Source organism: Mauremys reevesii, linkage group 1 (genome assembly GCF_016161935.1).
Source record: "Mauremys reevesii isolate NIE-2019 linkage group 1, ASM1616193v1, whole genome shotgun sequence".
NCBI classification, from domain to species: domain Eukaryota; kingdom Metazoa; phylum Chordata; order Testudines; family Geoemydidae; genus Mauremys; species Mauremys reevesii.
Genome location: NC_052623.1, coordinates 193,728,390 through 193,746,676, shown reverse-complemented (window position 1 = coordinate 193,746,676; position 18,287 = coordinate 193,728,390). Strand labels below are relative to the sequence as shown.

The 18,287-nt window shown below is 44.1% G+C and overlaps 1 protein-coding gene across 4 annotated transcripts in view; it reads left to right on the top strand.

Annotated features, from left to right (window-relative positions):
• Window positions 1-7,513: 7,513 nt before the first annotated feature.
• The window catches only part of NSUN3 (NOP2/Sun RNA methyltransferase 3), a 30,801-nt gene continuing 20,027 nt past the window's right edge, over window positions 7,514-18,287 (top strand). Inside the window, exons 1-2 of one of the 4 annotated variants that reach the window (XM_039521809.1) lie at window positions 7,514-7,611; window positions 7,746-8,107. In XM_039521809.1, coding sequence (XP_039377743.1) covers window positions 7,764-8,107 — 344 coding nt within the window. In that variant the 5' untranslated portion in view covers window positions 7,514-7,611; window positions 7,746-7,763. Of the gene's footprint in view, window positions 7,612-7,745; window positions 8,108-9,637; window positions 9,657-15,599; window positions 15,654-16,187; window positions 16,292-18,287 lie in introns of those variants that run through there. The other 3 variants (XM_039521866.1, XM_039521999.1, XM_039521943.1) reach the window with 3 other exon arrangements.

The window sequence follows — 18,287 nt, the reverse complement described above, 5'->3', positions numbered from 1 at the left end:
TCTAAGTGTTTTCTTTATTACATATTAAATACTTTTAGAGGACAAGTACAGAAGAACCTCATGAATTCTTATTAATGACTGGGAACCATTTTTCAGTTTGCATAGCTAAATACCATGAATTAGTGAGAAAGTGAACAAATTTAAAAAAAAAAAAGGCAGCCCAACAAGTACTTCATGTATTTTGATAATTATAGATTAGTATTTATATTTATAGTATATTATAAAAAATACTATTTTAAATGACTTCTTGAGGCCTCACTACTGCACTTAATTATTAATCTTTAAGACGGTAGGCGGTACTACCAGTTTTGAGCAAAACATAAAATTGAGCTACTGAGGTTCTGCTGTATTTGTCTTAAATTTTGTGTTTGAGATTTTATGCTTGTGCATTTATCAATGTATTCAACTCTTAAGAGTACTTGCTCTTAAATACATGGATGATTCACACATGCAACTGTCGCTATCTGTGTAACATTTTAATTTCTTTATGGGACATGAGAAAAGGTAGGTGAGAGAAGACCTCCACAAAGCTTCATGACATATGGGAAATGGTGGCTGCAAATGCTAGATTAATGTTAAAATGTAATTAATGTTTCAAAAGGCAAATCAGTCTTTTTCTTTAACCCCTTTCACCCTGTTCCAGATAAGGGAAGGGGAGGGGGGCACAAAGTTTACTGAAATGCTTGAATTTTTTTAGTGTAAATAATATTTAGAACTGTGTATTCTAAAAGTACAGTACAATCATGTCAGATTGACATTGTCTACAGCCACATTTTTCATGTAAATTTACAATAAGTGTGAGAACCCCACACTGACATGGGAGCAGGAGAAATCTGGGTCTGAAATAACGGACACTCATAACATTAGACATCTTGGATGAGATCCTCACCCTGTTGAAGCTGTTTATGATGGCTAAAGGGGACAGAGCAATCTACAGAGGACCTAAAAGATTTCATACAGGGTGAGAACTGCAAAAGGCAGTTGTAGATAGCTGTCAAAGGGGATGTCAGTTGCAATGAGTGCAGCATTGCAGAGATTCTGAACAGCACTCTGCCCCATAAGGCAGCATGAGGAGGCTTGGGGTAACTTAGACAGATCTGAGGAGATTATTCTGTACCTGTTTTTCTTCCCTATATCACAAACATTTTAAATTTATTTATTTTTGGCCTGAAAGCTGTGCTGCTCCGCCTAGCGATGCCACTTCAGACAGCAATAATGTTCAGTATGATAACTTCAGGGTGCTTCATTGCTAACTTTGTGATAACTGTCTCCTTGGCTGCCACCTTTGGAGTTCATTCAGCTCACGATACTGTTATTAATTCAAAAGGAAACACCATCCTAGGTTATTTCAATAGAAATGCCATTAATCAGATTCACAGAAGTGAATAGAAAGCTAATAATAAAAGTTTACATTAGGGCAGAGACATGTTCAAGTTATTTTTTTCTGCTGTTTGGATACACTCTGCTATCTTACCGAAGATCCCGTTGGCACTTACTAGAGGGTGAGCTGTACTCCACAACAGACTGTTTTAGGAAAATAATGCACTGTGGCAAGCTGCAAAGCACTGCCTGCTCCCCAGTGAAGATGGGATTGACCTCACTCCCCTTGCACTGGTAGTGAGAGGAAAGATTATAGGATTGTGATTGCGTTTCACACAGTAACACACCACCTAGGGACATAAAAATGGATTGCCTTCTAACTTGGAAATTGTAGGGTGAGATTTTCAAAAGCACTCAGCATTGGCTTAACATTGACTTCAGCCCAAGCACAGTTAGACAAATGTTGAGCACTTGCGAAAATCACATCCCTAGGATGGTTTTATATCTATATCTGTATATATTAGTTTACTAAACCTGTTTGTGCTTGGTTGACTGCAATGTCCCATATGGCGACTATTTTGAATTTCCTCTCTTCTTAAGAAGTGGAAATCCAGACGCTCAGGCTAGAAGTCCTATTATTTTTAAAATTTGGCATAACTGTTTATATTAATTAAATGGATTTGTGCTCCAAATTTCTAAATATCCATGCTTCAACTCAGCATTTATTCTGTATAGAGACAATGTAGAGTCATTTATCTGTCAACCTGGCCCACTGGAGCATGAACTCTCATATTTTATTAACGTTATCGCTTTAGAGCCAGATTTATTCATTCTTGTATGAATGGCCAAACAGCTTTCTGTGCCAAAAAAGAATACTGTAATGCTTGAGGAAATCAGGTGCCTCTCACCCTTGACCGCTAACCTTCGGTTTATATGTCTGTCAGTATTTTCCTGTTCCTTGGAATGTGGCATATTTTGCAAGCTTCTTGGAAATTATTTCCTAATCAGCCTTCCCCTGGATAACAGTGTACTATTGCACATACGCAGTATCTCAAAATTTGTCTAGTTACAACACATTCATTATTCAGTGGGAGGGAGAAATATCTTGAAATTTTCAGCAACTTCCCCACCATGGGCTCTGGGAGGATAGCAGTCATTTACATGATCCTGTAATTTTAAATTTTGGATAGCTTTCAACTAAAGCTTTAAATTTGCTAACCAGTGCAATCAAGATATGTTGGATATGATTCAGACTTTCAGTAACATCTGCTGAACACCTGCTAAATCTAACCTCATACCATTCAGGACCATGCCCACCTGCAGTTGTTATACCTAACTTTGAAGGCCTGTGTCTTAGCTAGTAAAGGAGAAACACCAAGGTCCCAGTATTCTACTTTGCTTCCAGGGGAAGAAGAGAAACCCCACAACCCTTGCCGCTGGACTGTGCAGAGATAAAGAAATCAACATTGGCACAATGGCATGCCTTCTCTGGAGTGCATGGGAGTACTCTTCGAGGATTCAGATGGAGAGGATTCAGATGGAGAGGCACTGACTCAGATGTAGGACGCAGTTGGAGAGGGGTGGCACTGACTCAGTGGTATTTTTGAATACTGATCTCTCGCGCAGCCCAAGGTATCAGGGCTTGTGCCCCTCTTTCTGAAAATACCAGAGGCTTTTGAGTGCTGGTCCACCTCGCTGCTGCTTCCCTGAAATGGAGCCCTGAATCTTGAAAGAAGTTAGTTTTACTTCTAGTCGTTTTAGGGAACATAGTTTAACTTTTCATCCAAAGTAACCCCCAAAATCACTACTGCAGATAACTTACTGTACTTTTTATGGTGCAGAAACTGTTAGTATTAATAGCTGTGGCTTGATTTTTCAAAAACTGCTGAGCTCAACTTCCACTGCAGTCCATGGGCCACCAAAGGTTCTGCTAAAAAGTTAGTTTGTAAGTGTCACGAGTTGGATCTGAGAAACCCCCTTGGGAACTGCCAAATGATGTGCCAAGACTACTACTGCCCCTGCTTTCCTGCTGTGCCAGCTTGGGACTCTAGCGCCCTGTCTTGTTGAGCCACACTCGCCCGTCTGCTCCAACACAGACCCAGGTCTGAACCATGTGCCCCAAAGCTGCAGACTTAACTGAAAGCAACTTACAGAGGTGTTCCTGTCTTTAACACTCAGATGCCCAACTCCCAATGGGGTCTAAACCCCAAATAAATCAATTTTATCCTGTGTAAAGCTTATACAGGGTAAACTCATAAATTGTTCTCCCTCTATAACACTGATAGAGAGATATGCACAGCTGTTCCCCGCCCCCTTCCGGTATTAATACATACTCTGGGTGAATAAGTAAAAAGTGATTTTATTAAATACAGAAAGTAGGATTTAAGTGGTTCCCGATAGTACCAGACAGAACAAAGTGAATTGCCAAGTAAAATAAAATAAAACACGCAAATCTAAACCTAATACAGTAATAAAACTGAATACAGATACAATCTCACTCTCAGAGATGTTTCAATGTTTCTTTCACAGACTGGATGCCTTCCTAGTCTGGGCACAATCCTTTCCCCTGGTACAGCCCTTGTTCTAGCTCAGGTGGTAGCTAGGGCCTTTCTCATGATGGCTCCCCGTTTGTTCTGTTCCACCCACTTATATATCTTTTGCATAAGGTGGGAATCCTTTGTCCCTCTGGGTTCCCACCCCTCCTTCTCAATGGAAAAACACCAGGTTAAAGATGGATTCCAGTTCAGGTGACATGATCACATGTCACTGTAAGACTTCATTACCCACTTGCCAGCACACACATATACAGGAAGACTTACCAGTAAAACAGAGCCATCTACAGACAATTGTCCTGTTTAATGGGATCCATCAAGATTCCAAACCACCGTTAATGGCCCACACTTTGCATAATTACGGTAGGCCCTCAGAGTTCTACTTTATATTTCTAGTTTCAGATACGAGAGTGATACATTTATGCAAATAGGGTGACCACACTCAGTAGATTATAAGCTTTGTAATGATACCTTTTGCATGAAGCATATTCCAGTTACATTATATTCATACTCATTAGCATATTTTCATAAAATCATATAGAGTGCAATGTCACAGTAAGATTCCAAAATGCCTGTCTGTTTTTAAAAAGTCAAAGTAATGTATTTTAACCAAACTGCCTTTCTGACATCCTGAGAACTGTGCTGCAGGCTTCCTGGTGTCTGCCACAGTGAGTGACATCAGCACCATACACTAATGGACTGATACATGTTTAGAGTGGGATGGTTCTTGCAAAATGTTTATGGTATTTGTTTGTTTGATCTGTAAGGTAAACAGGAGCTCATTTCTCTTCTGGCAACAATCATTGGCTTTAATGGAGTTACATTGCAGAGAACTTGGCCCTGTATGTTTCACCATGGATATTTTTATCCACGTTCAGTATCTTACGGAAGTTGGCATTTAAAAAAAAAAAAATCCCCAGACCTTTTGCAGTTGATATTTGAGAGTGTATAAATAAAGCTTTATTTTGACTTCTGGCTCTTTCTCTGGGGTTTGGCTTGACTAATCTTAGACAAGCTTCTAAATGTGATGACAGTATTTTGTAGGAGGCATGCTCTTAGTTTTTTATAAAGCTAGTCTCCCTAATGAAAAAGATGAAAATAAAGGAATTTATTGCAAAAGTAATACATTTTGAAAGCCAAGTACTGAACCAGACTAATGCAGCTTTTTTAAATCAATCCTATCAATTTTTAGAGGACTTGTTTAACCTATACTATTTAATATTTCCATCTTGCTTGTTTTTGTTGGTTGGTTGATTTTTTTCTGAGGCTGGATTATCAGCATACTGAAAGCATCTTGGATTTTTTTTTGTTTTTTGGCTTGGTATCTAGGTAAGGTAATAATTGGAGATATACCAATCTCCTAGAACTGGAAGGGACGGACCTTGAAAGGTCATTGAGTCCCCCCCCTGCCTCTACTAGGGGGACAATTTTTTTGCCCTCCCTAAGTGGCCTCCTCAAGGATTGAACTCACAGCCCTAGGTTTAGCAGGCCAATACTCAAACCACTGAGCTACCCCCTCTGTAACCAGCACTCATTTTAATATACAGTAGAACCTCAGAGTTACAAACATGTTGGGAATGAAGGTTGTTCATAACTCTGAAACGTTTGTAACTCTGAAGTTTTTGAGCAGGGGGGTGGACTAGATGACCTCCTGAGGTCCCTTCCAAGCTTGATATTCTATGATTCTATGAACAAGACATCACAGTTCTTTCAAAAGTTTACAATTGAACATTGACCTAATACAGCTTTGAAACTTTACTATGCAGAAGAAAAATGCTTAGCTTTTTTTTTAGTAGTTTACATTTAATACAGTACTGTACTGTATTTGCTTTTTTATTTATTTTTGTCTGCTGCCCAATTGTATACTTCTGGTTCCAAATGAGGTGTGTGGTTGACTGGTCAGTTCGTAACTCTGAGGTTCTGTTGTACACCATGTCATGAAACACGAGAAATGGAAGCTGAAAAGCTGCAGTGTGAGGCCAGAAATCTCAAATGGCTAGGAGCTTTCCTAGCTCTGATTGTCCACGAGATAAGGCCTCAACCTCACATTTTTCTGTTTACACCCTTGCCTTCGCTGCTTGCACCATTACAATTTAGGATAGTAGTGGCCACTTATTTTTGCAAGAGACAGCTCTGTAAAGCTATAGGGCTGAGGTTGCCACCATGAACACCCCCCCCACACACACACTAGGATTGCTGATGAACGGCCTTCTGTTCCCAAGAGGATCTGCTGCTACTGAGGGAATCAACGGAAGCGCAGACAAACGAAGCTATTTAGGGAGACACAACAGACCGAGCGCCAGGTTCCAGATACTTATAGGAGGAGCACCCTGTGGGAGGCATAGTGTGGGGAGACGTGTTACCAACTTACCTATTTTGTCACTAGATTTAGTGACTTCTTGGTTTCCCTAGTGAGAAAATTAGTGTCAAAGTGATCACTGACAAATCTAGTGACTTTTACTGCCCATTACAGTGACACTCAGAGAAAGAAGTCACCAATATGTATAGTTACAAAACCATTCACAAGCAGCTCAATAGTGTTAATAAAATCCATTCCATGCTCTTCTTACTACATTCTGTTGCACACCCAGCCATTGTCATTACATCTCAAGTGAGCATGTCCTCAGAAGGAAGCACATTCTTGGGCTGAGAGCGCTATAATCTACAGGTGAGGAAAAGAAGTTTGTGGAGGCTAATTAAATATTTTGCTAAAGCCAGGTGCACTTTGGAGAGAGCAGCACATGAGCTAGGGCTTGTTTTTACCCAAATGTGTTCTTTTTCACTGCACCGTAGTAGATGACACACCCTGTGATGCAGAGAAAGATGGCTAATGAAGCAGTCTGGGTGGGGAAGCAGGTTAGCCAGCAAGGAGCCACATGGATGGAAGATGGGTTGGGATGATACAGGGCCATGTGCCCCAGTGGGGGGTGGGGGGCACCATGCCCCCAGGAATTAAGCCTTTACTACAGGATCAAAGGTGGAGCTAGCTTGATTTCAGTTCCCCTTTCCTTCTTCCCTTGGCTTGGCCTGGGGTTACCTGCCCAGCTGTTTTCAGAAATGAAACCCTGGAAGCAGGGGTGGGGGGGAGTTCCAGCTAGCGAATTTTTGTTTTTAAATCTACTTTTTTGGCTCCCTACAGGGCCGAGCTCAGGTCAGGTGACTGTCCTCCTACTCCTGGCTTGGGCCCTCCCTTTCACTAACCTGTCTGCTCAAATCCAGGCTGGCAAGAAAGGGAGGCTCAGCTGAAATTAACCAACCGCGGCCCCAGTCAATTTGGGCAGCAGTGTACAGAGCACCCTTCCCAATGAGCAGAGGGCTACAGTTTCCTTCAACCAACAGAATGTAGTAAGAAGAGCATACTAGATACTAACACTATTGACCTTCTTGTGACTGAGTTTGTGACTATACTTGCCTGTGTGATGTATATATGTTGAATTCTCTGGAAGTTTTGTTCAGTGACATTTTTTACTCTTTTTGAGTGCTTAAACAGGTACATCTAGTGACCTTTCAGGGTTTGCCTGGTGCCTTCCTGCTATGTGGAGTTGACAACCGGGACTGAGGGGTCAATTGATTGTGGTGGTGGAGAGGGAGGATGTTTACATGCTGGGTGGGGAATTCCTCTTCCTGTGAGTTTGGAGGGTGAGAGGAAACTGCCCTGTGAAAATGAGTGTGGCAGACAGATAGATTTTGACAGCAGGAATGAGCATTGAGTTGTGAGGTGCTGCTTCCTGCAAGCAAGGCAGTAGCTTGGCTAGGGATTGTGAGTTTGGAGGGTGAGAGGAAACTGCCCTGTGAAAATGAGTGTGGCAGACAGATAGATTTTGACAGCAGGAATGAGCATTGAGTTGTGAGGTGCTGCTTCCTGCAAGCAAGGCAGTAGCTTGGCTAGGGATGAGGACACACCACCGGGCAGCTGCGTGTGCAAGGGCGCCAGGAGGGGAGGTGCTCAGTCAGATGCCTGTCAATCAGCCTCGCTGCCCCAGCCTCCTCCGTGCATCACCGCTGCCTCTCTCCTGGGCCGAGGCCACGCGGCCTGTGCTCCGCGGCGAGCTCAGCCGAGCCCCGCCCCGGCCCCCTACGTGGGGGCGGCTCTGGTTGGCTCTGAGCCGCTGCGCACGCCCCGGCGGCCCCGGCGCCCCTTCGCCATGTGGCTGCTGCGCGCCCCAGCCCGGCTGCGCCGCCCGCTCGCTGCCTCCTGTGGGCTGCGCGGGGGCCCTTCCCGGGCGCAGGAGCAGGTGAGAGGCCGGGCCGGGCCTTGTGCCGCCGGAAGAGACAGGGACAGGGACAGGGACAGGCGGCCTCCTCCGGAGCAGCTGCTGCTGCGCGGGGTGGGTCAGTGTGCGGAAGCGAAAGCTATTGGCGGGCAGTAGGCAAACAGCCCCGGAGATTGGGGAGGGACCCAGGCCCCCCGGCCATTGGGAAAGAGCCCTTCTTCCTGACCCACTGCTGCTGCCCCATTGCAACCCCAGGCCTGCACTGGGGCCAGGCTGGCAGGGGACGTGGTCTCCTCTCCGCAAAGAAGCGCAAAAGAGTCAGGAGTGAATACGATAGGGGGAGAAATCACAGAACCCAGGGAAAAAAAACAGGAGTACTTGTGGCACTTTAAAGACTAACAAATTTATTTAAGCATGAGCTTTCGTGAGCTAAAGCTCACTTCTTCGGATGCATAGAATGGAACACACAGACAGGAGATATTTATACATACAGAGAACATGAAAAGGTGGAAGTATGCATACCAACAGGCAGAGTCTAATCAATTGAGATGAGCTATCGTTAGCAGGAGGAAAAAAACTTTTAGAAGTGATAATTAAGATGGCCCATAGAAGGTGTGAGGAGAACTTAACATAGGGAAATAGATTCAATTGGTGTAATGACCCAACCATTCCCAGTCTTTGTTTAAACCACAGTTAATTGTATCTAGTTTGCATATTAATTCAAGTTCAGCAGTCTCTCTTTGGAGTCTGTTTTTGAAGTTTTTTTGTTGCAAAATTGCCACCTTCAAGTCTGTCACTGAGTGGTTAGAAAGGTTGAAGTGTTCTCCCACTGGTTTTTGAATGTTATGATTCCTGATGTCAGATTTGTGTCCATTTATTCTTTTGCGTAGAGACTGTCCGGTTTGGCCAATGTACATGGCAGAGGGGCATTGCTGGCACATGATGGCATATATCACGTTGGTAGATGTGCAGGTGTACGAGCCCCTGATGGTGTGTCTGATGTGATTAGGTCCTGTGATGGTGTCACTTGAATGGATATGTGGACAGAGCTGGCATCGGGCTTTATTGCAAGGATAGGTTCCTGGGTTAGTGTTTATGTTGTATGGTGTGCGGTTGCTGGTGAGTATTTGCTTCAGGTTGGGAGGCTGTCTATAAGCGAGGACTGGCCTGTCTCCCAAGATCTGTGAGAGTGAGGGATCATCTTTAAGGATAGGTTGTAAATCTTTGATGATGCGCTGGAGAGGTTTTAGTTGGGGGCTGTAGGTAATGGCTAGTGGTGTTCTGTTATTTTCTTTTTTAGGCCTGTCCTGTAGTAGGTGGCTTCTGGGTACTCTTCTGGCTCTGTCAATCTGTTTTTTCACTTCAGCAGGTGGGTATTGTAGGTTTAAGAATGCTTGATCGAGATGTTCGTGGGCACGTGGGGGGTTCAAGAGAGGAGAGCAGCAGGAGGGCACAACGCCACTTCTCCCCCTGACTTTATCCATCTTTCCCCTCTTCTCCATGATTGCTGTAGGGAGAGCTCCCTCCCAGGGTTGCCATCTGGACTGCCAGACTCGCAGAATATCTGATGGTTTGTTTTATTTTTAAAGCGCCAGTTCCTGGGGTTGACACAACCTTGGTGTTAATTTCAATTTTTTTTTCATGGCCTTCATGATTAAGGCCCAGGCAAATTCAGGGCTATGAAAAATGCGTCAGGGACTGTGAAATCTGGTCTTTTTTGTTGTTTGAAATGGTTGTGGGTTTCGTAAGCCACTCTGATGAATTTTTAGAGTTTGACTCGGGATTTTTGAATGCTGCATTTTGGCAATGCTACACTGGGTAAAGGCATGACATGATTTTGCTCACAGTTTTCCTGTAAGCAGTGGTTCCCAACCATAGGGCCTAATCTGGGGTTAGATGGGGTGATACCACTCAGTTTGAGAACCGCTGCTTTAGTTACACACTTAAGGACTTTAAGGTCAGAAGGGATCACCATGATCATCTAGTCTGACCTCCTGCACATTGCAGGCCCCAGAACTTCGCCTGTCCACTCGTGTAATAGACCCCTAATCTCTGGCTGAGTTATTGAAGTCCTCAAACCATGGCTTAAAGACTACAGTTACACCGAATCCACAGTTAAACAGTTAAAGTCATACAGAATCCACCATTTACCAATGTAACTCCCTGAGTGGATGTTCTTTTTGCAGAAAAAGAATGTCCACACCAAAAGTCATAATGGTATAATTATTATAGGTATGCTGGAAAATTTCCCTGTGTAGACAAGCCCTGAGAGAGCAGGCGGAGAAAAAGCTACTTGAAACTAGTGGTTCATGATTTTTTAAGACAGTTTTATGGTTTTGGAGGGCCCTGACTTTTGACAGAATTCTGCGCCAAAAAATAAAAATGATGCGTATGATATTTTAAAATTCTGCAAAGTTCTGCAAATTTTATGTCAGTAAATAAATATGGAGGTTCCAGCATGGCACTGGGGAGCACTGGTCACTGGCTGCATTGAGGTGGGAGATCGCCCTGAAGCCCCCACATCCCCTGGCACAGGAACTCGGCAGTGGGACTGCACCCAACCCTGACACAATGCGAGGGCTGGGCTTTCCCCAGAAACACCCCGGGGCCCTGCCCCTCTGTGCCAGGTTTAACAGGTGTGGGTGGGCAGGCTCAGCCCAGCAGGATCCTAGTGTGGGGGGAGAGGTTTCTGTGTGGGGCAGTCTGGATGTGGGCGTCTCAGTGGGAGATATGGATGCACAGGGGCTTGTTGGTGGGTTCTGGCTGTAGGAACAATGGGACTCTGCAGGGGATCCAGGCGAAGGTGGTTGGGGCTCAGCAGAGGGGTCTGGGTGTGGGGAGATGGGGCTCAGCGGGGGGTGTCTGAGTGCTAGGGGAGTGGGGTGTAATTGGGTGGTGGTTCAACTGGTGGGGGCTCAGCAGTGGGGTGTGGGGAGATGAGGCTCAGCGGCGGGGTCTGGGTGCTGGGGAAGTGGGGCTTGATTGGGTGGGGGTCCAGGTGCAGCTAGTTGGGGCTCAGTGGGGAGGGGATTGGAGGAGGGGAGCCCATTGTGTGGGGGGGTCCGGTGTAGGGAGGTGGGGCTTGTCAGGGTGAGGGTTCGATGGGCCTGCTCAACAGGGGAGCCCCAGCTGCTGCCAAGGGGACGCAGCATACTGGGCTTCTGCTTCCCCCAGAGATTCCCCTATCACCTTCCCATCCCCCTCCCACACTTCCCCTGCCCCATCCCCTTCCCCTCACTCCCACATTTCCCCCCCGCCCTCTTCCATCCCCCCTTCCTTCCCAACTGCCTCTTCCCCCCACCCCCTAAATTAGCTGTTACCACTCGAGAGAGATCTTGGAGTCATTGTGGATAGTTCTCTGAAAACATCCACTCAATGTGCAGAGGCAGGCAAAAAAGCGAATAGAACATTGGGAATCATTAAGAAAGGGATAGATAATAAGACAGAAAATATCATCTTGCCTCTGTATAAATGCCTGGTACGCCCGCATCTTGAATACTGTGTGCAGATGTAGTCGCCCCTTCTCAAAAAAAAATATTGGAATTGGAAAAGGTTCAGAAAAGAGCAACAAAAATGAGAAGTATGGAATGGCTTCCATATGAGGAGTGATTAATAATACTGGGACTTTTCAGCTTGGAAAAGAGATGACTAAGGGGTGATACAATAGAAACATATAATATAAAATCATGACTGGTACGGAGAAAGTAAATAACACAAGAACTAGGGGTCACCAAATGAAATGAATAGGCAGCAGGTTTAAATCAAAAGGAAGTATTTCACACGACGCACAGTCAACCTGTGGAACTCTTTGCCAGAGGATGTTGTGAAGGCCAAGATTATAACAGTGTTCAAAAAAGAACTAAATAAATTCATGGAGGATAGGTCCATCAATGGTTATGAGCCAGGATGGACAGGGATGGTGTCCCTAGCCACTGTTTGCCAGAAACTGGGAATGGGTGACAGGGGATGGATCACTTGACAATTACCTGTTCTGTTCATTCCCTCTGGGGCACCTGGCATTGGCCACTGTCAGAAGCCAGGATACGGGGCTAGATGGACCTTTAGTCTGACCCAATATGGAGCAGGCCCACAGAATTTCCCCAGGAGTAGATTTTTGAATGCTTGGGGTTGGCAGTACTGAGAAGTGCAAGAAGATTAAAAAACAGCATAGGCAGTGAAAGTAAACTGTACTCATTTGTGGGCTTTTTTTAATGTAAGATATTATTAGTAAGCCTTCTAGGGACTATTTTTATGTGTAATTTTGATTATTTTTAATTTGATAATGCCCATAAGTATTAGACTTAATAGAAACAGAAGTCATCTGGCTTTATTCTCTCTCTTCCTCCATCCCCCCCCCCTCCATTTTTAATAGTTGGCCAGAAAATAGAAAAAGTGGTCTTGACAGGATTTGGTAGCCTTCACTTCTGTGTGCTGTCAAAAATATTCTAATCAGCTCTGATATTTGTGGGTCCCATTCCTGCATAGGGTACCCTGTGGACAGACCCACATTGACTTCATGGGCACCGTGTAGGCCCAGAGGTCCACCCACATGCAGGAATGGGGCCTTAAGCTCTAACACCACAGAACTAGCAGGTTAAGAAATACAGTAGGTGTATCCCAGCTCCTGTGGGTATCAGGGCACTTCTCTCTACCTGCAATTTGGTCCTAAGTTATAGCATCTAAAATCTAATCCAACCAACTGGGTACAAAGATTTGCAAACTGTATCCAGTTATTTTAAATAACTGTGTTTTTATTTTCCTTGTTCTATACTTCAGGGCTCCTATGCTTGCTTTTCATTTGGTACTTAATAAGTATATTTCTACCCTGAAAAGTGACATAATAAAAATGGTTTCAGAGTAGCAGCTGTGTTAGTCTGTAGCCGCAAAAAGAACAAGAGCGCTTGTGGCACCGTAGAGACTAACAAATTTATTTGAGCATAACCATATGCAGTATGCCACCCTGATTTTAAATAAGACATACTTAATGTGCAAGTATATTTCCCCCCCCCCCTACATGCCAGTCCCACATAGGTACTTTATGTTCTGAGGAAGAAAAATCTGTAACAGTTTTCCCATAAAAATATAATTGCATCATTACTGGAAACAAGTACAACCCTTTCTAGTGTAGATAAATAGCCTGACAGTCAACTCTGCTCTTTTGTATTATCACCAGTGATAGAGATTCTGCTGGCCTAATTATGTTCTCAACTATACCTGTTAACTTCAGATTATATTTTCAGTGATGCATGTGCAGCCCCAATACCCTTCTCTGTAAAATAATAATAATCTGAAAAATTTGGTTATGGTGGTTCCATGGTTCTGTCAATTTTCCCGCTTAAAAGTGATCTACAAAGCGTTTGCGGGGAGGGGAGGCCGGAAAAAGAATATGTTGGTGCTGGTTTTTATTTTTGTATCTTTATGAGATATGAAGAAGACCTGGAAAAAACGAGTTTTTTTTCTTCAGTTTATTTTCTTGGCTTTTTTTTATACCTTAGAAGTATCAAGTTTTGCTTTCTCGCTTTTTGCTGGAGGTCTCCTTGCTGAGCTGCAGAACTGGAAAGAGAAGTTTTCAGATCTGTTAATTGAAGGTGCAGGAGTATTGACACTTTGGCCAAGAGATTTTTCCTCCTAATTATGTGTTAGATGTTTTTGTTAACACACATGCTTAATGAAGGCCCACAAACAAGCAACATTATAAACAAGCTGTCTAAAAATCCCTTCTCCTTTCAATTGCTCAAGCTTCACTGCCATCATAGGTTTGATTTACTAATCCAACTAGTTCTCCAGTCATCCGTAGTCTTCCAAGTGAAATGGAACACAAGACCTCAATTCTATTTAAAAAAAACAAACAACCCCCCCCCCAATCTTTCCTCTTTTAAAAGCACTTTTCCTTCCAATCTTTTAGTCCCCCTCTTTATATAGCCTAAAGAATACTTTGGGGGGGAATTCTGCACCAGAATTCATGTCCCTGGCAGATTTCGTTGCTTCCCCCCATAAAAATGCTGGGGAAGCAGTAAGAGTAAGCCCCCTCCCCCCCGCAGTGTGGGCACCTAGTTTCATGCCCCTGGACCAGCCCGTGTAGAGGTAAATCACTGCAGGGAAGGGCTCATCTACTTGTCCCAGCTGGGCTGGGGGTATGGTAGGATGGGACTTCTTCTTCCCCTGCAAGGAGTGGCTGGGGAAATCTCTCCCAGCTGCAGGAAGCTCTGTATCCCCCCTCCCCCGCTTCCTGCCCCCATGCTCCTAAACTGCAGGGGGAGGAGTCACTGTATGGGGATCTGCTCTCCCGTCTGCCCAACCCCCATGCATCTGGACCCCTGCATACCCAGACCCCCACAACAAACCTCAACCCCTCACACCCAGAATCTCCCCACCAAGTCCCCCAGCCACATACCCCATCTTGCCAAACCCCATGTTCCCAGACCTGCTCTGCACCCGGCCTGCCCCCACCCCCACTGAGCCCAAACCCCTGCATCCAGACCCTTGTCAAGCCCTTCCTCCCTGCATCCAGACCCCCAACACTTCACCCAGACCATTCCCCGCTGAGCCCCCCGAACTTGAACCCCCATCCCGACAAGTCCCACTCTCCTGCACATGGCCCACCCCAACAAGCATCCCACACCTGAACCCCCACCCCACCGCGCCCCCCCCAGCTGCACCCAAACCTCCCCACTAAGCCCCCAGCACCTGGACCCCGTACTGAGCCCATTCCAAACAGACCCCCCCCGCTGAGCCTCAGCCACCTTTACCTGGACCGCCCCCTGCAGAGTCCCATTGCCCCCTGCCCCCGGCACACCCCCAACGAGTCCCTGTGCATTAGGGTTGCCAATTTTGGTTGGCTGTATTCCAGGTTTCATCACAGGACATAATCTTTAATTAAAGATTAATCTTTTAATTCCTGCAGACTGCAGGACAATCCTGGAGGGTTGGCAACTCTACTGTGCATCCTGATCTTGCCACCCCTGCCCACCCCCCAATGAGCCACCCACATCCAGATTACCCCACACTGAACCATCTCATCCCACACTTGGACCCCCCCCCCCCCACACACACACACTAAGCTCCTCCACACTTTGTTCCTGCTAGGCTGAGCCTGCCTGCCCCATACCTGGATCGGGGACCAGGGCTGGGCATGCGTGTGAGATTCTGTCCCTCTCGCTTGCTATCTTGGTGCACCTGGTGTAGAGGGGCAGGGCCCCAGGGTGCTTCTGGGGCAGGCCCAGCTCTTGCACTATGTCAGGGTTCAGTGCAGTCTCACCTCTGAGTCCGTGTCTTTGGGGGGCGAGGGCTGCAGGGTGGTCTCTCACCTTCATGCAGCCAGTGGCCTGTGCTCCTCACTGCCATGCTGGAGCCTCCACATTTATTTATTCATGAATAAAATATGCAGAATTTTTATCGTTTTGGCACAGAATTCCCCAAAAAAGCAAAAAAGAGCACAAACCCAGTGTTTTCCTTTGCAGATCTTCTTTAAATAGCTTAATCTGGCATAGAAGCCCAAATATCTATCTCAGTGGATTGTTTCTACAGAATGACTCCCTTGATATTGCTAGGAATTTCCTTTGTGTATGTAAGTAAAACAAACAAAACGTATAGTTGAATTAATTCTACTGTTCTTATTCACTCCTAGAAGAAAGCAGTTGCTATAACTCTTCAAAGCGGGATAGGATTCCATATGATTTGCACAAGGATACACTTTAACTTCTATCTTTTAGTTAGATACATTGAGAGGGATTCCTTTGCAAGCGGGCTAATTTTCTAGGGCTATAATCTTCTTAATGATGGTTTGTTTATTTTGCTCCTGGCATGTTGGCGCCCCAGGATCCTTTTAATGTATTTAGTAGTCACAGGGAGGGAGCATCATGAGCATACAGTTTGAATGATTTGCTCACAGGTCAGGAGAGATGGTATTCACACATCTTATTTTACAGAGGGCTCCACATTTCCTGTTGCCAGCCCTGAAAACATGTATACCATGCCCATCAGTGGGGTACCTGAGCACCTTAATGTCAGTATTAGTCCAAACACATGTCTTTAAAATCTGATGTACTGCAATCTTTGGCTAATAGTTTTTCATGGCGACTTTTGCCCCCCTCTCTCTAAGCTGAAATCAGAAGGGAAGCCTCAAAAACAGATCTGCCAAGTTGTTCTGGATCACTTTGAGAAGCAATACACGAAGGAGCTGGGAGAGGCCTGGAGCACAGTCAGGTTATTTTTTCTCTTTTCATTACCCCATAAAATAACTGCAAAGAACTGTATAGAATTCATACAAACTGGACATTGTGCTTTTGATTATTTTACGGATAAACTAAGATACCAGGAATGATAGATGAGCACTGTCTTCAATAATTCCAGTTAAGCATCTGGGAAATGAGGGAATGTGCTGGAAAGATCACATTGCCTGATGCAGAGACACAGTTTAGGTGACATGACCCTTTTATTAACATATGGAATCTTATCTTTTCATTCTTGATGGGACATTATCCCACTTGGACAAATCCCCTCAAGGAATTGAAAATATAAAGGCTGGATGTCTTCTCCATAACCATAACTCACTTAGTTTCCACTTAGTTGTGGAAAGAAAAAGAGACGATGGTATGAGCTGTAAGCTAAATATTAGTCATAGTCTTGAATTGCTTCATCAGTGAGTGCCATGATGATCTTCAAGACAGACTTACAAACTGGAAAAACAGTTAAAATGAGGGAATATTTCATAACAAAAGAGCTTTTATTATTTTTATCTGTAGGGGTTTTAACGTGTCTGAATAATGTCAACAAAGCAAAACAATTGTGAATACAGCCAGTTTTAAGAAAAATAAGACAGACAAATCCTTAGTCTCTGTAACGTTCCACGATAAGTAAAGAGAAACATATTTTTTCCTTTTCTCCTCCTCTCTCCTGATTTCCTTTTTTCTTTCTGTTCTTTCTTCCTCACAGTACTTAGGGCCAAATTATGGTCTGGCTGAAGTCAATGGGATTTTTGTTTTGACTCCAATAGCACCAGGATTTGGCCTATGGAAAGCCTTTTAGGGTTAAAGGAGGGGAAGTGCATCAGCGAGTTTCATATTTTCTATTTCCTGTAGCAATTTATTGAAAAAATGAGGAAACAATAATTATATCAGAGACAGTGACCAAAAAAAATCAAATGAACTTCAGAAATATTCACAGCATAAAGGAGGAATCACTTCAAATACAGAACAAACAGTAACTTGATTTACCATTAATTATACACCTCTACCCCGATATAACGCTGTCCTCGGGCGCCAAAAAATCTTACCGTGTTATAGGTGAAACTGCGTTATATTGAACTTGCTTTGATCTGCCGGAGCGCGCCCCCCGCCCCCCCCAGAGCACTGCTTTACCGTGTTATATCCAAATTCGTGTTATATCAGGGTAGAGGTGTATTTATTTCCCTGGGTACTTTTCTAAGCTCTGCCTGATTAAAATAACATGTTGTCACTATTCAGCTTCTTCTCCTGCTTGGGTGAGATCGTTATCCCTATCTTACAAATGGGGAAACAGAGTCGCATAGAAATTACGTGACATCCCCAAGATATTTCAACAGAGCTTTCACAGTTTACACAACTGAAGATCTGCCCCTTAGAGGTAGAGTTGGAGAACATTATTTTCTAAATTGGTAAAACATTCCGGTAATTCCAATATAGTTCCCATTAGATAGTTTTCTAGTACCTTATGGGCAGGACCAAACCATGATGGGATAGAGCTGCAAAATATTTTAGAGTAAGTCAGACCCTATTATCAAACATTTCATTTTCAAACACTTCAAACTGTCCTCATTGGCTAGTCAAATTGTTAAAACACAGATCCTTCTGAAATGTTTTCTAACCGTTTCAAAGAATATTGGGGAACCTAGTAAATAAACAGATTTGAATCTGATTTGTTTGGTAACTTTCCCTAGTATTAAAAGACCATCTGTAATGTTTATTTTTTGTTTTGTTTGCTAGTTTATTTCAGAAAGCTTCTTCAAAGAAGATTGTAATGGATGTTGGATTAAGTGTGTTTATTTTGGTGCCCATTTGATCTGCTCTTGGAGTCACTTTTTAGTTTTATGGATTCAGTTAGTCAGTATCAGTCAGATCAGCCCATGGTGTGACTTACGTCTCCCAAAATGTAAATGCTAACAAAGTCCTGTTGGGTTTATTGTTTTCAAAGACTGCAAAAAAGGATTCCAAATCAGCAAACA